This window comes from Mycena indigotica (genome assembly GCF_014461135.1).
Source record: "Mycena indigotica strain 171206Taipei chromosome Unknown Mind.scaff0005, whole genome shotgun sequence".
Taxonomy (NCBI): domain Eukaryota; kingdom Fungi; phylum Basidiomycota; class Agaricomycetes; order Agaricales; family Mycenaceae; genus Mycena; species Mycena indigotica.
This window is the reverse complement of record NW_023503004.1, coordinates 4867309-4889354: the sequence shown is the minus strand read 5'-3', so window position 1 is coordinate 4889354 and position 22046 is coordinate 4867309. Positions and strand designations below refer to the sequence as shown.

The 22046-nt window shown below is 50.9% G+C and overlaps 4 protein-coding genes across 4 annotated transcripts; all 4 read left to right on the top strand.

Moving 5' to 3' along the window:
* Positions 1–36: 36 nt before the first annotated feature.
* MIND_00646700 (uncharacterized protein) lies at positions 37–2156 on the top strand (the record flags this gene model as incomplete). Its single annotated transcript, XM_037363201.1, has 4 exons — positions 37–90; positions 138–1388; positions 1438–1582; positions 1639–2156. 4 exons carry the CDS (start codon positions 37–39, stop codon positions 2154–2156), a joined length of 1968 nt encoding a protein of 655 aa, XP_037221122.1.
* An 11144-nt stretch (positions 2157–13300) lies between these two features.
* On the top strand, positions 13301–15237 carry MIND_00646600 (uncharacterized protein; the record flags this gene model as incomplete). Its single annotated transcript, XM_037363200.1, has 2 exons — positions 13301–15180; positions 15231–15237. The coding sequence occupies 2 exons, from the start codon at positions 13301–13303 to the stop codon at positions 15235–15237; spliced, it is 1887 nt and encodes a 628-aa protein (XP_037221121.1).
* Positions 15238–16322: 1085 nt separating this feature from the next.
* MIND_00646500 (uncharacterized protein) lies at positions 16323–16631 on the top strand (the record flags this gene model as incomplete). Its single annotated transcript, XM_037363199.1, has 1 exon — positions 16323–16631. The coding sequence occupies one exon, from the start codon at positions 16323–16325 to the stop codon at positions 16629–16631; it is 309 nt and encodes a 102-aa protein (XP_037221120.1).
* Positions 16632–18297: 1666 nt separating this feature from the next.
* Positions 18298–21574, top strand: MIND_00646400 (uncharacterized protein; the record flags this gene model as incomplete). Its single annotated transcript, XM_037363198.1, has 4 exons — positions 18298–18474; positions 18520–18621; positions 18689–19199; positions 19248–21574. The coding sequence occupies 4 exons, from the start codon at positions 18298–18300 to the stop codon at positions 21572–21574; spliced, it is 3117 nt and encodes a 1038-aa protein (XP_037221119.1).
* Between the last annotated feature and the right edge of the window lie 472 nt (positions 21575–22046).

The following is a 22046-nucleotide window of genomic DNA, read 5'->3' as shown; positions in this document are numbered from 1 at the left end:
CTTTTAAATTTTCTTCCAATGTTTCCCCTTCCCGTCATGCACCAGCTCTTCCGCCTCACCCAGCTGGAACGGCTTCCGGTTTATCATCGGGTTCGTCTCTGCGAGTGTAATCGCTCTTTTGCTCACACCTGCACTAGGTCCGTGCGCGCCGTGCGCTCAACGTTGACAGGACCATTGCCCAATTCGTCGACTTCACGCAGCTCTTCGCGGTGCGGCTGCACTCAAGCTTCGATACATTGCTGCTACTACCGATCTACTGGGCCGCGCTGGACCCCGACCATGCCGAGCCGCTATACAACGCAAGCCACAGCAGCATTCAAGACGTGGCACCATACCTGGAGCGCCCGTTAACGACGGCGAAGGCTATTACAGCAATTCTGTCGCGTGCGATCAGCGGAACGACGGGTGGGATGCCTCTGGAGGCTTTACTGGAACTGTGGAATCGGCTGTGGTTCTGGGTTGCGGTGATCGATGAACTCTTCCATGACGTCGACTTCAAGTTTACGCAGCGGCCGCTGGCGAACTTGTTAAAGCACCGATACATTACCCTTGCCAGTGCGGTTTCTGCGATTCTCCGGGCCATGCCCGCCAATACTCCTCCGCCACCATCGCCGCAGCTGTGGGTGTTTGTCGGGCGAGCATGGGTGGACGCCCTCGACAACAATGTGACCACCGCATTGAGAGCTGTGTGTCGCCTCCTGGCCGAGGTCACACCCGAGAACCTCCCTGACATGGCCCTAGGCGCGGGGGGCAGCTGGGACGCCCTCGCCCGTCTTGTTATCCGTCACATGCGTTGGATTATGACGCAGCGCCCCCCTCTCGCATACGCCACACTCGAGCAGCTGGTGTCGTTCAAGGCCCTGCTGCGCGATGCAGCGGCGTATAATCCCGACTTCCAAAAGGCGCTCTTCGCGGCCGGATTCATACCCGAATTCATAGGTGCCGCGGTTTACGTCAACGGGGGTAACGACATCGCCAAGTCGGCCCCCGGACTGGTGTCTCAGCTGCTCGACGTAACATTCTTCAACATCTTCCACTTGTTGACCCACGCGCAGAACGTTGGTATTCTCATCGACGCGTGCCGCGGCCCACTAATCGGAATGCTGCTTGTGCACGCGGTGATCCCGCAGGAGGACGTCCAGGCAGCGGTCGTCCACTTGCTTCAACAATCGCTCCCGCGATGGACGCTCTACGCGTCAATTCTCCCGGGACTCAATGCGTCGCTCGCAGCGGCCCGGTCTCTCGTGCCACAGGCCCTGGCACAAGCCGACCCGCAGTTCATACAGCTATGGAACAACTTAACGGGCCTCGTGCACGAGCGGATGGAGGTGTACACCGCCTTCAAGCAGAGAGAAACCCCGCGAACTGCGGCGTGTGCCAACCGACATGTGGGTTGCCTCCTCTATAACGATCTCGCCATAGTCTCACTTGTCCTAGTGCGTCAAGATCGGCCCCAGACACGAATTTACCCAATGCAGCGGATGCAGCGCTGTCTACTACTGCTCAAAGCCCTGCCAGCGCACAGATTACCTCGAGGGAGGGCACCGTGCGGACTGCTCAAGGTGGTCTTTTCATTCGGAGGGTACGCCGTTGTCTTGTTGTTACAGGTCATATGTCCGTCTGATCCGGACCCAACAGCAGAACGACAGAAATTCCGCACGGTCGACCGCCGATTCTTCCGTGCCCTCATCCGTGATGACTACGCGCGTCATCGTGAACTGATGTACGCGCGGGTGCTACAGCAAATCCGGCGGCCAGCGCCGGAACATCAGCCATACCTTCACCTCCCGCGGATGATCGGCTTCCTCTATCCCTTAGGAAGGCTCCAGTGGTCGGTCGGCCACCAAGACGCTGATCCGACTCAATCTAAACCGTATGCGCCCCTGCTGGGCCGGCTCGTCGAGCACGACGCCGAGGGCTTCATCGTCGCCATCCCGCTTGTCGCGGGCAACCATGAGGAGTCGCCCACACTGATTCAGGTTGTGCCGGTCCGGCGGCGTGCTGGTGCGAACGATATCCACAAGCGGCTGGACGCAATTGCGGAATCACTGCGTGCAGATGAAGGGGATTCGGCCCAACCGACGGAAGAGGAGTGTCTGCAAGCGGTGAGGAAGGCTTTAACTGAGGTAGACGTGCAGGAGTGGGAAATTTGTTGAACACGTTGAGAGAGGTGCTGCTTCGTACTTGATACTTTGATTAAAAGGATCTTGACATGCCACTAATACTATATATTTATAATAATATTTGCTACTCATTTATAATGCTGTGGATAGCCTAAGAAAAGTATCATAAATAGCTATAATAGACTGGGCTCCATCAAATAATTGATGCAAAATGTACGATGACCTTATTAAGGCCATTATTCGTTCCGAAGGGGGGAAGCGTGATGGCATCAATGCACATGACGCCGGTTGGTCCCCCAGTGGGCCTTAATTTTTTTTTTTTTTGTAATGAGTTTTTTTTTTCAAGTATTAGGCAGTATATAGTTGGCGCCCTAGCAGGCGGACCCTTAGAGCCTGATCGGTAACTCGGACAGCCGCCTGACTGCTGTCTGACAAGGTGTCACACATAGCATATAGCTTGTCCTCGTACCTCTCAATGTAATTCTCCATGCCTTTCCACGTTGCCCGCCAGCGACTGGTCAATCCCATCATCATTCGACGCCGTTCTTCCCTTGCTACCGCGCTCATAGCAATTGTCTTCTTCACCCACGAGCTGCTCAATATTGGAAAACCAGCACCCATTCCATACCACACTTCCATCCTCACAGGCTGTGCCTGGCTCGATGAAGTCTTAACCGGCAATCCAAACCGCGTTCAAACAGAGTTGGGCATGTCAGCAGCAATGTTTTCACTACTCTGGGCCGAGTTGGTGGCAACGGGAGGACTGCACGACAGCCGATATGTCACTGCGCAGGAGCAGCTGGCCCAAGGGGGGTTCAAGATTCGAATCCCGGATATAGGGTCGGATTTCTTTTTTTCCAACCCTCCAGGACCCCCCTCCCCCCTCCCCTTGCTATATCCGGTAATATATTCCCACGATAAGATAAGATCTTGAATCAGGTGACCAATGATGGGATTAAAAGCGGCGCAGAAATTGACATTTTGGACAAACTTCACATGAATACATCTATATATATATATATCTTTATAGACTCACTTTCAGCTCTTTAACACTATGGATGAGCTATGACTGAGCTAAGAATGGTCACCTGCTATCAATAACTTATTCATATACTGTCGCGTTCTGTGGAGAGTGAAACAGTCCAAGTACCGTTACATACCTTAGACCAAGTGAAACACGAAACAGGTGCACCGTTATGCGTTACGCAGTCCAAGCAACTGAAACAGTGTGCTTTGTACAGTCCACAATGCGAGGTTAATGCTTTGTTCAGATTAGTATACAGTACTTAAGTAAAATAAGAATAAATCTGTGTTACCAAATTATCTGACTACTTTTCACGACACAAATGGCTAAGCGGAAGCATCTCAGTCAATCTAAACAGCCTGCCAAACAATCCAAAGGCCCCCCACAAGCCATTCTCAATCGCATCTATCATCTTGAAGATCTCCTCCAATGTTTGCCACCTACCCTTCCTGAGAGAACTGGCGACACCGCTGATGACTCGGAAGCACTGTCCTTTTCTCTTGATTCAGATGTTCTTGAAGATGGCGGGGCATTTGCAGCAGCTAGCCGTGCTCTTGAGATTGCATTCAAACTGCATCAGCCGGAAAGTTGTGGCAAAATCCGCTTTCGGGAGCGTGGTGCATCAGTACTCGCACTGATTCTGTTTCTGAAAGATGCGATGAAGCGAATGGATCCAAAGGAGCATGAACCATGGGCAGATGCGTGGATTGGAAGACTTGTTGAAGCTGCGAAGGAAGCAGGCGCAAAGATGCCCTCTAAAACTCGTGTTCCTGTCCTGGCCCCCGCTTTCACACCTCCCAACCTCCCTCCAGCTGCACTCTCCAACACCTCCAGCTCATCAGCCTCACAAGAACCCATCGAACTGTTGGATACTAGTGACGATGAGTCACTGCCGCTCCCTGGAAAAAAGAAGCGGCGTACCATCGACATCTCGGAGGACGACAATAATACCTGTGAGCTTGACCCAACTCCCACACCAGTCCGGCAACATTCTATCCAACAAAACGATGGTGCAAGTGTCCAGGGGTCGCTGCTCCAATTCGGGTTCAAGAAGGCTTGGGACACTCCCGAGTAGTGCTGGCCAGAATTATATTATGGTTGATTAAATATTGAATATATTCAGAATATTATGAATATATTATGCCCTTGGCGGATCACTCGAATATGATTATGTTTGAATATATTATATTATATTATGACTATACTACATTATAGTCATAGAATATTCAACTATAGCCAGGTGGATGATCACCGCTATTTTCTCGGTCCATGTGGTCAGTCATGGTACTAATCTTAGTCTGAGTTAGCCCTACTTCCAATAAATGTCACATATTATCCATTGTATATAGTGATTCATACATTACTCTTAGTAGGAACAAGTGTCAGAAGTGATCATTTTGGGTTGACCCTATTAAACATAGTATAGAACCCCTGATCAAGTGTCTACTGACCAACCTAATCCTGGTGGTAATACCCCTGATTGTATTTTGAGGGTCCTATGTATCCAAGGCTGGAATGAGAGAGGCCCAAAAGGAAGTTGCCCTGACGATCCAGCATGTATCTTATGTTTTTAATTTTTTTCTAGCAGCAAATATGTCAAATATATCAAGAGATATGCATACTAGATTATAGTTGAATATATTCATAATATATTCATATTTTGCATCTGAATATGATTATACTATACTACAAATATATTATTGTGTTGGAGCTCTGAATATGATATGATTATAATATATTATGCCAATAAAATAATATAATCATATTTGGCCAGCACTACTCCCGAGGCACGGGCTCAATTCCAGGCAAAGGCTCGAGACAGGTGGCTAGGAAAACGGGACGAAATTTTGGCTGCCGAAAATGAAAAGAAAGCTGAGGGGAAGGAAAGGGAGAAGGCATTAGCGGCAATCCACCAAAGAAACTTCCGACAATGACACAAGTCCAAACAAGCTTCGAAAAAGGGTGAGAGAACGATGACCAAGGCTCTGAAGGATGACGCCATTGCACTTGCAGCTGGTCCGGCAATCGTTATCGACTCCGCAGTAATGTCACATGGATTGACAAGAGAGGCATGGCAGAAGGGCCGTGACGGAACGCAGGGAGGTTTTGTGGCCACCGCAAAGCCAAAAGAAACAAATTGGTTCCACCCAGCACTCTTTGCCGACATCGACTGTGCTATCCGTCGCTCTGGTTGGGATTTGCAGCCAGCAGTTCGGCTCTTGCAGAAAGACTTCCCAGACGGTCGCTTTGCCAAGCTACATGCAGGCACACCCTCGTGCTATCGAGAGAAGGGCCAGAATCAATGGAGCTTGAAGACCTTAGAGAGAGCACAGTCACACAAGTTCATTCAAGGAACTGGCCGAGTTTGTCTACTCACTTCATTCCCCATGATCATCGACTCCGTGTCAACCACCCTTCGTGCTATCCGTGATGCCAAAGCTCCAGTGGGTGTTGGCATAACACAGGCCCTGATACGCGCCGAAGTGGAGCTTTCGGCGCCGCAACTGCTGGAACGTGGTTTCAAGTGCTCCGAGAAGTTCACGCGGAGACCTGTTAGCAAGTGTTATGAACTGGTCCTCTCGTGCTGGGACACGTGCTGCTCACAAGATCCCTGATGATGCTGCTGACACCGGGCACAATGTCAATGGCGGTTGGCAGATGGCAGTTTGACTGACACCCCATGAGGCAGACCCAACGGCGGTTTCAACGGGGAGTCAGGGTTCCTTTGTCTAAACTCTTTGTCTAAACTCTTTGTCTAAAATAGAGTACATCAAAGAAAAGCATTTTATTTATGCTAGTACAACACGTCCTAGAGGTCTCAGCCCGTTTGGCAGCTGTGTGGCAGCCCAAATCAGCAGTTCTGCCAACCTTGTCACGGTGCGCCGTGCTGTGTTCCAAGAATAATGCCGTGGCCAGTGGCACTGGCCACAGTTCATTGCCGGGTATCCACCACAGTGACCACCCGCCATTGGTTACATATATATACCAGCCCCTCATTCCTGCAAACACACCGAATATAGGCCCGGGGGGCTGGGAACACGCCAGCATCAGGCTCTCCTGCGCCCACGTGCGATTCCTCGGACCGCGGTCCGCCACGGCCAACATGCCGGGCGCGTGTTCACCGCGCATGGCACGATGACTGGATCCTTTCGCTTAGGATTTGCTGGAGATCGCACGTGGGCGCAGGAGAGCCTGATGCTGGCGTGTTCCCAGCCCCCCGGGCCTATATTCGGTGTGTTTGCAGGAATGAGGGGCTGGTATATATATGTAACCAATGGCGGGTGGTCACTGTGGTGGATACCCGGCAATGAACTGTGGCCAGTGCCACTGGCCACGGCATTATTCTTGGAACACAGCACGGCGCACCGTGACAAGGTTGGCAGAACTGCTGATTTGGGCTGCCACACAGCTGCCAAACGGGCTGAGACCTCTAGGACGTGTTGTACTAGCATAAATAAAATGCTTTTCTTTGATGTACTCTATTTTAGACAAAGAGTTTAGACAAAGAGTTTAGACAAAGGAACCCTGACTCCCGTTGAAACCGCCGTTGGGTCTGCCTCATGGGGTGTCAGTCAAACTGCCATCTGCCAACCGCCATTGACATTGTGCCCGGTGTGAACATCAGCTAGTGATTGGACAGTTCTGATACTACTATTCAGCTGCCACTATACATCACTTAATGAAAGTTGTTTGTATGTATAGTCAAAATAGAGAACTGTCATTTTGTGACAATTTGTGACATTCTGCGATAATTGTGGAAATTTCCTTTTTTGGAAATTTCCTATATGTATCACTCTATATTACAGTATATAACCATATGAAATAGTCACTAAAACTACCAACTCTAATCTCTATTAACGAAAGTTCCTTTTTGGGACGCTGTGTCACCTGTCACATAGTGTGACTCTAGGAACTTGGTCTGGATGACCTATATTGTATTATTCACCTTTATTCACCCCTTACATACTGGACTTGGTACAAATTTTGCCTTAGAGCTCAACTTTATTCACCCCTCTCCCCAGCAATTATTCACCTTAGGGGATGTTCTGAAAATACTGAACCTTGTCAATGGCACCCCGGCGGGTTACCACTGATAACTCACAGTGTTTTGTGGGCTAAACAGGTGGCAAGCAACCGTACCTTCCATGATATTGGAGGAAAGCAGGTCGACATCTTTGGGAAAGACGAAAAGCGTGCTTATACATTGATGGTGACTGTCACACAGAGTGGCGAAGCTCTCCCATTCCAGGTCATCTTCAATGGCCAGACCGAGCGCACACTGCCAAAGTCAACAGCACCAGGCATGAATGAAGCCAAAGAACTCGGGATCCTCTTCTCCTCAGCGAAAAGTGAGAAACAGACCAGTCACTATTCGACATTCAGCACTATGAAAGCTTGGGTCCTCGAAATTCTCAAACCCTGGCGACAAACTGTCATTTCTGAAGATGGCTTGGATGCCAATCAGAAGATGGTGGTCTACATTGATATCTATCCAGTCCATACGGGGACCGAATTCCGCACCTTCGTATTCTCCGATGCGCCTCAAATCATTTTGATCTACGTTCCGGGGGGCTGCACACCTATTGCCCAGCCTTGCGATATTGGCCTGAACCGTCCGATTAAACACTTCCTGAAGCAAAAAGCCCAAGAATGGCTTGTGGACCATGCACGCCAACAGATCAGTTGTGGTGTGGCACCACCTGATGTGCACTTCCCCACAAAGATCGGGGAGCTTTGCGATAGTGTCGTGCGTCCTATTGTCGATCTCCTCAAGTATCTGTCATCAATGCGCGGTCGTGAACTGATAAAAAAAGTGCGTCGATTAATCATTGCGCTACATTATAATGATTTACATGGCTTTCTAGAGTTGGAGTCGCTGTAAGATTCTGGAATCACCATGGGACTTGTCGGAAGAGTGTCTCTCTGGCGAAGCTAGTGAGACAGCTTTGCTAAGCTACTTTGGCTCGCTTGCAGAGGAGATTTGAAAGCGGTGTGGGGCTGCCAAATTGGACCGAATTCTTACCAATGCTGAACGCCAGAGCATCGAGGAAGCAGATTTCATTGCACATGCAGACGACGATGCTGATGTTCCATTGGAGGATGTTATTGTGGCAACCTTTGATGAGAGAGTGGTGCAGCCAAGATAAGTATCGGGTTGCTGAGGATATTGGAGGGCTTGAATCGGCCGAAATATCGGAGGATGTTAGTACTATAGAATCTGTAGCATTTGCACAAGATTGATCATATTTCATGTTGACTTTTATGGGATTTATGTAGTTAAAACATAGCAAAAAAAGTTTCAAGTTAGAGTTGAAACACCTCAGAACACGACAGTATGGGGGTATAACTTGAGCAATAGGGTAACATACAGTGAGTGTTATATATCTTTAATGGATATGGACTTATATTTGCTGCAAAGAATCTTTATACAAAAAGTTTTTTTTTGCTACCCCTAGGGACCCCCCCCCTATGTGCCTGATAAAGATCTTGAACCCCCCCTTGAGCTGGCCATGTTTGTCTATTGGCTTGTCCACGGCAGCAGTCAACGAGCGGTTTCAGCGCTCAGGTGACACAGTCAGCAAGTATATCAACAAGTTGCTTCAGCATTTCACGGGCGAGTTCTATGACAAGTATGTCCATGACCCCATCGATGCAACCCCCGACAAGGTCAAACAAAACCCGAAATGGTACCCATACTTCCGTCTCTGTCAGGGAGCCACCGATGAAGTCCATGTCTTGGCTCACTGTCGAGAAGAAGACATTGTGCGATATCGCGACCGGAAAGGCAACGTCACCCAGAATGTGCTGGCAACCTGCAACTTTGACCTTGTCTTCACCCATATCATGGCCAGTTTTAACAGAACAGCTGCTGATGGCTTCCTTTTCGACTTTGCGCGACGTGATGGCTTTTCGCTACCAGGACACTGTTTTTATTTTGGTGACGCGGGATTTTCAAACTGCGACCTCATCATGAGACCACATCGTGGCATTCGATATGAAGGAGTGGAAGAGAGGGAAACAACAGTGTGTGTCTATTTCCATTGCTTGGATCTGCGCTTACACAATTCTTTGTGCTAGACCTCAAAATCTCAAAGAACTATTCAATCTGCGGCATGCACAGCTTCGCAGTGCTATTGAACGAGCATTTGGTGTACTCAAACGTCATTTCCGGGTCCTCGTCTCCCGTCCTGAGATTGGCTACCAGCAGCAGGGCCTGATGGTCTGCGCTGCCACTGCCCTTCACAACTTCCTTCGTCTACATGAGCCAATGGACGACATTTCCGAAAGACGATGAGTATGATGTAGAGGGACATGTGTATCTGCGAAATGTGGGCAAAAACGATGATGATGAACGTGCAACCCTTCCACCAGTCAACGACAACGAGAAAGAACGGGCAGACGCAAGACGTGATGTGATTTGAAAGGCAATGTGGGCTGCATATATAGTTGAGCACCCAGATTTGGTGTAGAAAGCAATGAAATTCACAGTGTTTACGGTACAGTTTGGATGATTATAATGGGACAACGATGGCTACAGAACATGCTGATACAAGGAAGAGCTGGAACGAGGAGAGAAACAACTATAAACATATCAGAAGCAAGGACCTGAGGAAAGAGAGTATACGCACCTAGAATGGTTCGGCATTGTACTGCTTGAGGATGCTATTGATAATGCCTTGGCGGCAAGTAGCGTTGGTTGTGCACACAAAAACTTGAGCAGTGTCAGGGTCCTTGGAGAATGCCTTCATTACCAGTGCATAGATGCTGCCATCTTTGTCTGCCGGAAGCAAGTCTTCATTTTTTTTCAATGATTTCAACAACGGTATCAACATGAGAAGTATTGTTCTTGATAGCAATGGGCTCGGTGAGGGCTTTCCCAACAGAGCTGAGGGAAGCAGCAATGTTATTGGCTGCATCGGCATTTTGTTTGGCAGTACCAGCGGAGTTTGGTTTGGTCTGGGGCTGAGAAGCAGGTGAAGTGTTGGTGTTGTTTGCAACAGGTTTTGGAGGAGAGCTCTACAGATTCATAAGAAAAAGAAAAAGAAATCATAGGCTTTGCCACGCACCGGAGTCAGGTCATATTCACCTCATCATCCTTCCTACCTGCTCCTTCCGCTCCCGTAGCCACACTTGGACCTTCACCATTGTCTGTGTCACCGTCTGGCTTCTCTGTTTCAGCACGCTGACATGTTGTCATTTTGCTCTTCTTGCTCTTGCTATTTTCCTTCTCCTCTTGTTTGCGCTTACGGCCTACCTTTACCACGTTCTCCCCAGTTGCTTTATTTCTTCCACCATCGTAGACTTTGTAGAGTTCGTTGTAAAATTTGCAGCCCTTGTTGAAGCATTTACGATACTTCTTGTCGAATGTCTGGAAAGTAGTTAGCTGAGCAAGAGAAAAGGTTATGGGAGTTGGAACGCACTGCAAAGAACATGTTCTGGAAATCCTCATCTGCAGTACATCTCTTTTCTTCATCATCCCAGCCTGTCCCACTGTACCCTGCAACGAAGCAGTAGAGCTCAAAGTTGGACTTGATCTGTAGCAACGGTGAGCAGCTAGTATAAAAAACAAGGAAGCTCAGGTACATACATATTGGTTGTGGGCTTGACATTGGGCAGCAGTACGGTAAGGCGTGTTTGCGATGCCATTGACGGCTGCGACAAGCTTGGGCCAGAGAGTGGGCTTCCAGCCATTGCCGGTCTGCTCTTGGGCCTTGTTCTCCAGCATGCAGGCTAGTATCGACCAAGTCTCTTCAGCGGTGAAGGAAGGAGCTTGAGGAGACATTGCCGCTTGCACATGATGTCAATGAAGGTGGAAGCGAAGAAGACAAGGGTGATGTCACACAATTCAGACGGTCTTTCAGGCGGAAACAAATTCATTCCAAACTGACTCAAGTCAGGCATTACATCAGAGTTACCGATCAGGCCCTTTGTCAGACTGCGGGTCGGGCCGTGCAAGGATCTCTCCTAAGAACGCGCGCCCGGAACAGAACAGACGGATAGTCAGGCCCGCAAGTATGGCGGGCAGGGTAGATCGAAACCGAAAGGGCCCGTGAACTCAGTCCCTTGTCGCTATCGGTGGTCGAAGGTTCGAATCGGATCGTGTCGGGCCCGATGAGTCGATAACGCCTCCTTGCACGGAGTAAGGTAGTTCTTCAGACGATCTAAGCGATAGAGTACAGGGTCTTATATATGCGGGCCCGCAAAGGGGGTGATCGGACACCCTGGCCTCTCCTGCTCCTCCTCGCCCCCCGTTCCTGGCCGCAGAGGGGACGATCGTACATCCCTTGTGGGCCAGGCGCTACTCCTAACCTCCTAGCACTCCTCCCCAGTCCCCTTGTGTCGAGTTGGGCTCGGCGACGGCTCGACGCATCGTTCTCGGTCACGTGCTTCCCACGTGTGCGTTCCTCCTACTGGGGCGCATGTTCCCTGTCGTCATGTGCTGCGTGCTACGGGCCCGCGATGGCCCGACACCCAGCTCATATAGCTCCATCTATGCAAAAGATGATGGCCACTGCCTACCAGGCTAATGCAAAAGATGATGGCAAGGGCCTATAATATATTATTCAAAGAAGTATTACTGTGTTTTTAGCACCTGGGAGATGATATCATTGATGGGATTGATGGTAATAAGGTATTTTGACTGATGTGGAACGATTTTTGATTGCCATCACTGCTTTTGATAGCTGAATTCTGTTAGATCAATCTTACTTAAGCCATTATTTATTTCCTTGTTTCTGTCCTATCAAGTCTCCAATGTTACATACCGAGTCATCGGCCTGAAGGAAAAGGTGATTTATCTGACATAATATGTCAAAACATTAGTCATATGCATCAGTTCCATTGAGAAAATCAGCAAATACAAAGGGCCTGACATCTTTTGCATTAGCCTGGTAAGCAATTGCCAGCATCTTTTGCATAGAATCAGCAATAGGTAGTGCGACACCAGCGCCGGAGCGGACGGGCCGGGTCTTATCCGTGACATCACCTTAGCAACTTTCGACTCACTGCCCTTCCATGTTACTGTACTATTTAGATCAAGTGTCCGCCGCGTGTAACGCGTAACGGACACTGTCCGCTGGACAAGGTGTCCGGATTCCCAAAAAAGGCAAGTCCGGCGTCAGCCGGACCGAAAAATTTCCTTTTTCGGCCTGTTTTTGATGGGAATCCGGCCTTGAACGCGTAACGGAGACCACAAGTGTCCGCGCCGCGACCGCGTGTAACGCGTAACGCGGACACTTGATCTAAATAGTACAGTATGCGTCAGGATGCCACATTCAAAGGGGGGGGTGATGTCAGGGGAACCCCCGCTTTGGCCTCCTTTGGACCATCCGAGCGTATCTGGGGTGCATCCAACTGGCGCCCCCTCGGACGCTCCGACCCACTCTGGCGCTTGTCCTCGGCCTCCTTCACCCGCACAATCACCAATCCATCAATACCCTCCCAACAATCACCTTGGGACAGAGCCTGCGACGCCGCTCAGGCCTTCTGCGCTCTACGTCGGCAGTTATGGATGACCAGTATATAGTTGGCGCCCTAGCAGGCGGACCCTTAGAGTTTCTTCTCTTTGGATCCTCCCCTGCTAGGTCGGTCCCTCCGTGTATTTCCCGTAGCTTTTATTCACGCTTTGGATCCTCCCCTGCTAGGCTTTCGTCGGAGTCTCCAGGGTTGCCCTTACAGAAATGTTTAATTCAGCCTGCGGCCAAATTTCGTGTGACCTATTACCTGATTTGCACAGGCACAGAAAATTTGAAAATCTTCCCAATTGGGACACTTTGGGACCAAAAGTTTTGGGTGTGACCTGTGACCCGCCGAAATATTTTGGCCAAAAAATCCGATGTGACCGTGACTGGCCTAATTGAATGAAGTGCGTCAGTATCACCTTCTGCTCCTGTAATTCGGTGCCGAAGAGCAGCGACAACACCAAGCATATATTCGCCACGGAACTTCAGCTCTGGCGGGCCATTGGCACGATTGGTCACTTCGAGCCGGCGGTTGAGGGCAGCAAAGATGCTGCCATAGTCGTCGACTTCGAAGGTGATGCCGTTTTCGATCGACAGCGTGAGATGCATCATTGCCACGTGGCTTCGAATAAGCGCCCGTCACGCTCAACAGCTTTCCCTCTCCGTCGACTTACTTCTAACACACCCGTCCAATGACTCAGGCCCTGGCCCTGGCTGCGCTTCCCCCGGAGCTCTGGGCGCATGTCCTCTCCTACCTCCCACTTGACGACGACGACGAGGCGTGGGAGCCCACAGCGGGCGGGGCGGGCGGCCGGGTAGAAATTGAGGGCGACGAAGACGGGGACGCGGATCCGCCACTGAAAGCCGAGGAGGGGGTTGGTGAGGCGATGGCGCTCCTGTCATACGCCCTCGTCAACCGCGCCTTCCGCGAACTCACGGCACGAATCGCGCTTATACGAAGCGGGTACGGGCGGCTGCTCCAACTTGAACGCGACTTCCCGCTCAAAGACACCGACACGGAACTCGTGCTGTCGCCTGGCGCGCTGAGCAGCTTGGCGCACCACCTGCCCGCGTCGTTCGCAGCGACGGGCAACACCCTGACTAGGCTGGCGTGCACGGTGGGCCCGCGCGGGGAGGCCATCCGGCAGACGCGCGCAATTGGGGAGGCGGCGCTGCTGCTTCCGGTATTGGAAAGACTTGACCTCGCGTTTGAAGTGGACCCATTTCTGGCACCCGCGGGGTCGGGGGAGGGAAGCCAAAGCATCCGGCGAACGATACTGGACAGTGTATGCACAACACTCGCGCGGCTGGCTGGGCGCAGCGCTGGGGGGACGGCACCGGTGTTCATTGTGTTTGCGGGGGAGATATTCAGCTGTCGGGCGGGGGATATACGGCTGTGGAGGCTGGACAGGTTCCGGTACCATGAGTCACCTGGCTGGCGACCGTCCCTTGCACGGAGGAGGAAACGGGCCTTGAATGATGAATATCCTACAGACTACTGCAACGCGCGGTACCATACCGGCTCGCGTGGCTCCCTCCCGACGCTGCGCCAACTTGATTCGCTTTCGCTCCAACTCATTCCAGCGTCCCATCACAGCTTTGTTTCCTCCGGCAAGTCGGGATCTGATGCCTTCAGCATCCTCACATTCAACGCGTCTGACATGACCTACCTCCGGCTCGGCCGGTACCATTCTGGCGCGCACCCTTCTATATTCCCCCGCCTCAGGCGCCTACTGCCATGCCTCGTTCTCCCCGAACTGCGGGCGCTCTGCATCTACGACGAATTCATCCCGCCCGCCGCCCTGCGCGCCTTCCTCGTCGCACAGATAAAACTCGAGCTGCTCGACTACCACGCCCCGATCAAGGCCTTACTCTCCCCCCGGCCCGCCGAGCGCCGGCCGGACCCGGCCCGTCCTCTTCTCTCCGCCCCGCTCGCGCACCCGACCCTCAACTCCGTCCGGCTGTGCACGACCCACTTCCGGACGAGCGCGGGCCACATCCTCCCGCAGCTCGTCGCCGGCCCGCGCCTCACCTTCGTCGAGCTGCTGTTCAGCGCCACGACCCTCGGCGCGCGGGCGGGCACGATGATCGCCGACCTGCAGGCGCTGGCGGGCCGGGACCCCGCGCTCCCCCGCGTCACGCTGAACCTCGTCGACTCGGCGCCGTCCGGCTGGGACCTCTCCGGCCGTCTCGGCGCACTCCGCCGGCGTCTGCAGCTGCCCCGCCGGCCCGCTGCGCCGCGCTGCTGGGCCGAGACCCCCGGCGCGCTCGCCGTCGCGCCCGCGCTGCAGTGCGTGCACACCGTGTGGGTCGCGCCGCTCTCATACGCAGCCGCGACGCGCATCCTCCCGTTCCTCGCGCGCCTCCCTGCGCTCGCGCACGTGTCGGTCGGGTTCACCGTCAAGCATCTCGACCCGTGGGAGCACCGGCAAGACGGGCGGCCGTGGGCCGTGCTGCCGGGCCGGCGCCGGAAGAAGACACGCGCGGCGGTCGAAAGAGCGGTGGAGCGGTATGTGTACGAGGTCGTTCGGAAGGGCCTGCCGAACGTGCCGTCGGTCGTGCATGTCGTGTGGTAAGGCATGGCTTGTGATACGTGCTGCCAGTTGGCTGACGTCTTCGCAGGGACTGAAATGCTCGACAAGATTTAACCCGAGATAAGATAACAAGTCTTGTGGGGACAGGTTTTCTGTTTTCTTTTGTAATATTATGCCTGAAAATAGTGCTGTCCACAATTATATTATGCCAGACTATATTCTGAGTATAATCAATTAAATATGATTATAATATGCCTTCTCCATAATCATCCATGAAAAGATGATTATGATTAAATATGATTATAATTACATTATGCCAAGGTCATATTTATATTATATTTTGATGGTATCAGGCCCATCAACTCCTTACAAATAATCCATTTTCAGTATTTTTCACCTATTACAGAAATTCAGGATGTGAGAATAAGAACTGAGAATAAGAACTGTTGATATTCTCCAGTCAGTTAGAAGCAGCGAGAAGCAAATTTGGTCAAGTTGGCAGGATTTGATCAGATCATTTGATTAATATAGTTCAATGACACATTATTTTATATGAACCTTTTATGAATACCAGCCATTGTAAGATATCATGGAGAGGTAAAAAGTCTAATCTCAGCCAATTGATATACATTTATAGTGTTACAAGTGGGCCTAAAATAATCAATTATATTCTGAGTATAATCAAATATATACTCAATGATTATGAGTATAATATGATTATGGACAAAGACTATGATTATGATATGGATATGAGTATATTATGAAGATTTCATAATTATATCCATAATTGGACAGCACTACCTGAAAACAGAAGAAAAGTGGAACTTTTCATGCGCTCAGGAGTCAGGACTACATATAGTTCATTTCAATCAATTCTGCAGGCCTGTGACATCCTCCCCCCCCCCCCTTAATAAGAGGGTGGGCAAACACTGACACATGTGTAAGGGGAGCATGTGATGTGACTGATCACGTGACTGGTCCGTGCGCAGATAGCCCTGTACTTAAGTAGTTGGCTGTGGGGCTGTTCCCCCGGCTTTGGTATCAACTAGGCACCTGGACCCTCATCCCCTGACAGCATACCAAAGCCTCTATATCAACTCTGGCACTCTTCTAGCCCCAGTTGATCCTCTCTATCTCCTATATTCGTCCTCACCCTACTGTGCTTGCCTGCTCTCCCCCAATGACGACTCCTGGTGTCCCTGTCGACCTGTATTCGTACTGCCTGCTCCTGCAGAGCGAAATTACTCGCCTCACCGACTGTCTAGACCGCCTTGAGTATGGTACGCCTGCTCCACCCCCTGCTCCCCCTTCCCCTGGTCCTACATTCCATGGTGTCTGGGACGGCACTCGCTGGGTTCTTCCAACAGTCCCGGCCCCTACCCCTGCTGTCATTGCTGCTGCCCACACTTCTATACCACTTGCCGAAACCTTCCCTCCTACTGCGCCTGACACTGTCACGCGCTTCCCTTTGTACGCTTGTGGTGCCTGACTCGGCTGTCGGGCATATCGTGGGTCGTGGCGGCAAGGGTCTCCACCAAGCTCACGACACTTCCGGTGCTCAGTTGCGCGCATACTCTGATCGCGCTGCGCCTGGTGAGCGCCGGGTCTCTATCCGGGGAACCGACCAGCAAATCGGTGAAGCGCTTATTGCGCTTGGGAAACGGTTCATGCATAAGCGTGTCCGTGCGAAGAAGCAACGTCAGCCACCGTCTGCTGAGGGACCTGCCCCCCCCTCCTCCTTCGACCGAAAGCTGATGGCTGATTTGAGCCTCAAGCTTCTTTTTGACAGAGCTTGAAGAGTTCACTGGTGGCAAGCCGGTGATGTTCTCCTTGTACATTGCGTCCTGTAAACAATGAAACAAGCCATACACTAAGATATGAAAGTGACTTACCACAATGTTGATCTTGAGGGTGCTGTCCGCGCTGTAAAACGTGACACTGTAAAACGTGACAGAGGGATTCAGTAGGAAGGCTCGACTGAAGTTTCGAATATCACCCTGTCATTGATTCAGTGTGAAGGCCAACAGTAAACACAGATGACGCACACTCAGCTCAGAGTTCCGTTCAAACTCTTGGGCCTTTGCTGCTTTAAACTGAGCATTCATTTCGTCGACCTTGTCGATGAGCTGAAAGACCGCAAGGGCTTCCAAGTTTTGACGCTCGTGGGCATTCTTCGTCTGCAACATGGTCAGCGCGGGATCAGATGACAGAAGGAGCATATATTGCACGGCGCTAAGTTGACGGTAATCTCTTTCAGAAGCGGTCGCAAGTTTGACACGCTTAAGCTGGCATTCAGCGAAAGCTGTCATATCCAGGACCGCGCCAGATGCAGTGGATTGCCAAAGCAGCTGGGAAACTGATGGAAGTTGATCTTCCGACTCGGGAACGGGTGACGATGGTCGATTGATTGGTGGGCTCGATGGTGGCAGACTGATATTACGACTTGGAATGGATTGGAGGTCGTCCTGTTGGTCGGGAGTTTGGGAAGGTGGATGTTCGGCAGCAGCTGCTGCTGCGGCACGCTTGGCTCGTCTGCGCTTGAGAAAGGTTGATATGGTGAGCAGAGGTGGAGAAGAGAGGTGGAGAGGTGTGACTGGTCATATTCGCGCTTTTATCGTCGCGTGTCAAAGCACTGTGTCACAGTGTTTCTGGTCCAGTCCAACGTGCAACGACACCATGGCAAGACAGAAGACCTGGACAGTGCCGGAAGGTGAGTACGCTGCTTTTGGTTTGAGATTATTGCTTACCTGTGGATAGACGAACAGAGACATATTGAAGAGCATCCCACCGACGCGACTTATGTATCGTGCAAAGTGTGCCACGCGTTTGGCCACTCAAAAAATGACTATATTCAGCGTCGAAACCTCAGACAGCATATTCAAGGATCAACGCACTGTGCTTGTGTCGCCACTTCCTTGGCAAGAGAGCATCAAGAAGCGGAACAACAGGCCCGAGGAGCCAGAGCATACGAGGCTCCCAACGTTGAGCTTCCCGAATGGATTGCACAGCCAGCTCGTACTCATGCGCCACCCATGATTCCCCACCCAGATCCTGTGGACGAAAGAATGAGCAACTATCAATATATTGCGGACACACTCGCTCACTAGGAAATCGAGCAAGAGCGAACTCGACAGCCTGAAATATCACCAGAGGAAATGAGGATTCGACTCGATAACGAATTCGAGCGTATCTTGGGCAAAGCACTTGCGGCAGATGCGGAAGAGGATGACGAAGATGAGGCACTCGAGTTCGAGCAGCAACTTGAAGCGGAGGCCGATCGGTTTGAGCCCTCTGGTAATAAATCGAGCTGCTTTCCATGGCCAAACGAGACGGTATGTGAAGTCCTGTATGCATTGCATGTGTTGATTCAAAGGCAGACACTTCGATTGGATGTTATGGACAATCTGGGTCATTGTCGATTCACGAGCGCGCAGATATCGCTGATTCTGCATATCATGAAGCGGCTGGGGGTCAAGGATGTCCCTTTGTTGAAAAGCCTTCGGAAAACTCAGGCAAGAGTCCATGACGAGTTTCAAAACGCACTAGTCAAGATTGTCTCCGCCCAAGGAAACATATTCTATCAATTTCTATGTCACCAATCTTCGCCACACCATCGCCCGCAACTTTGCCAATCCACTCGTTGCCCCCCATCTGAGTCTCTACCCTGAGGAGGTTGTTAATGGGCTAGTTTCGGAAAGATGGCAGGCGGAACGCGCCTTGGATTACACGCCTGAGCAGCTGACACCAATGTTTTCGGATGGTCGGTGCCGCTGGTGGGCAAATGAAGTCGCTCCCTTGCATGACGGTCGGTTTGTCATCCCCATTGCCTGGATTGCACGGCGAGGAAGGCTTATAGTGGATGCGCTGCTCGTTACTCGAGTCTCTGATGGGGACCGGTGGGAGTGTCGAGGGAAAGAAGAAGAGATTGATGTCAGCCAATTACAGGCTGACTTCGATGATCTCATCACGGAATTCGGTCCTGAATTCACTTGGACCGCTGAATTGCAGGAATTTGTGCCAGCAATGCCAAATCCTTACCGAAAGCTCAGCGGAGACCGTGATCTATATGTTGTTGGGGTGACCGTGTGAATCGACGACGTTTCAGGCAATAAATCCAAGCAGTACAACAAGTTCCTTGTGATGGTTATGCAAAACATGTCGCTGCCCAGTGTCCTTCTCAAGCAAGAGTTCCATGTCCACTTCTGTGGGGCATCGCAACATGTCACCACAGCCGAGTTGAATGCAGTGCTTTGGGACTTTGTCCAGGGTACCGAGCGCGACCCAATTATTTGCTTCAATGCATCCACCCATTGCGAGGCTGCCGTGATCATTCGTGTGCATGACAAGAATGCAGACAATCCTCAACAATCGGAGGAGGCGAGCCACATTGGGTGCAATGGAACCCATCCATGCCGAAAATGCAAGTGGGGTGGGTCGAAGATTAATCAAGTCCAAGATGCTGTCTATCATGCTTGCCATAGTCCCAGCATTGCTCGAACCGCAGATGAAATTCGAGCTGAGCTACATCATCAACTCTCCCTCGCAGCAAAGGGCAGTGCTGCAGCCATAGAAACACGCCAGAAGGAGACAGGGACCAAGGATAAACTCACCCAGTATTGGATTGAGCGGACACTTGAACGAGTATCCCAGTTGAAGAGTGAGAATCCGAGGAGTTCCGCCAAAACAATTGCCATGGAAGCACAGAATTGGCTAGCAGAGCAGCCCGGAGACAAAATGAATCCATTGCTTGATATAATTGGCCTCGATCCGGCTCGTGACATGCCGATAGAGATCCTCCACACTGTCCTGCTTGGTGTTATTAAGTATATTTGGCACCATCTGAACACACAGAAATGGACCGATGCAAACCGGCATCTCCTTGCCATCCGTCTCCAATCAACTGACATCACCAGCATGAATATCCCGCCAATTCATGGGGCGTATATGATTCAGTATCGCAACAATCTGATTGGGAAACACTTCAAGACGATTATGCAAGTACTCGTGTTTCACATTCATGATCTCTGCATGCAAGAGCAATTTCAGCTTGTCAAGGCGGCAGCTGATCTTGGTGCACGCGTCTGGGTATCGGTCATCGACAACATGGAAGAGTACATTGCAGATCTCAAGACCGCCATCGCAAACCTCCTCGATGCATGGGACAGTGTTGAACCCCTCAGGATTCTCACCAAAATCAAGCTTCACCTCCTTCCCCACCTTCCTGATGATATACAGCAGTTCGGCCCGGCTGTGCGATTCTTGACAGAGACACAAGAGTCGTATAATGCCGTTTTTAGAATGTGCTCAATCAATGGTAATCACCAAGCACCCAGTTGCGATATCGCAGTCAAGTTTGCAAGCATGAATAATGTGAAACACGCACTCTGTGGTGAATGGTGGGAATCTGCCGCCACAACAACGGAGGCTCAGGAGTGGGTTCAACCAGGTGATGGAGTCAAGAAACTTATGCTTGATGATTCGGTTCTTCAGCGACATCTTGGCTGGGTGACTCATTGTGCTCCGGTTCCTGGATTTGTCCGCCTATTGGGGTTGGAAGAGTTTCCCGCCAAGCCGTGGCACCAAACGATCGCATCACAACACTGGAAGACAGGAAATCAGCCTATTTCGGAAGGCATGTGGCGTGAAGGACTTTCCGCCACCTGTAAAACGGGAGATGCTGTCAAAATCAATGGGTGGGCCTTTGTCCGTGAGTCAGAAACCAAGGTGGCGCTGGGACAAGTCACCGAAATTCTCTTGGGACACAATGGCCAGGCCTGGATTTGTCTTCAGCAGTTTGTCTGCACTGAAACACGACACCCCGAATTTGATTGGCTGGTTGTACAGCCACCGCTTGGGCACAAGATTGTCGAACAACAGCTGACATCATTCCTTGTGGTTCCCGGAACTGCAATGGAATTTAGCTGTTCAGTTCAACATGACTGCCGGATGGGACACTGTCAGCCAGCCGTTGTTGCGAAGGAACGGCAAGAGCGCCAAGACACCACACGAGACATCAGCTTGGTCAGACATGGTGATGACGAGAATTTTGTCTTGAATTTGGGGTCTGTGCATAACTTTGTAGAACTCACCCGGGTCCTTCCACGCAATCTCTGGAAGCTCAATGCACTTCACGACAATCACTTACTGTTTCACACTCAAATGGCTGTCAAGGCAAGAGCTTCTCGCTTGATAGCCCGCGAGAAAACAGCGGAGAAACAACGAGCAACAGCTGCAAAGAAGAAAGAGCAGGCAGAGGAGGCTGCCCAGAAAGCACAGATGGTTGATAGTGATGGGTCTGAGTCCGACTTATCAGAGGAACATTCAGAGGTGGATGATGAAGATTTTGTTCTGAAAGGTGTGGGGCGGAAACGGGCTAGGAATAATGCAAAGGGAACGGATGGTATGACAGGGAAGCGGTTGAAAAGGGGCTAGGGAACTGAACATAGCCAGCATGAAACATATTATTTATTAATGGACAATATTCTCTGCCCCTTGAGGTCCCACTATAGTACTCTGAAAATATCAAACAAACTTTCTTGGGGATATTATATTGAGGTTGAATTAAGCTTATCCTGATCATATGCCAAAACATCATTCTGACACTCTATATATGTTGTTCTGATGTCTGGCAACTATATCACCTGAATGTCCATGCCAAATCTCAACCTGATGTATGCTGGGGTTGGTGGTGTACTAGGTGCATCTGGGGATCTAGCTCGTCAAATCTATCTTGCTAGCTCTTTCGAAATAGTATCATCGTGTCGGAAGGATTATTGGTTGAGGGTTTCGGTTGCTGAATACAAGAGTTCCGGTTGCTGTTTATTGGGTTTCGGTTGCTGGTCGAGAGTGCTTAAGATCGAGGGATTCTTCACAAGCAAAACTAGATGGTCGTGAACACGGAAGA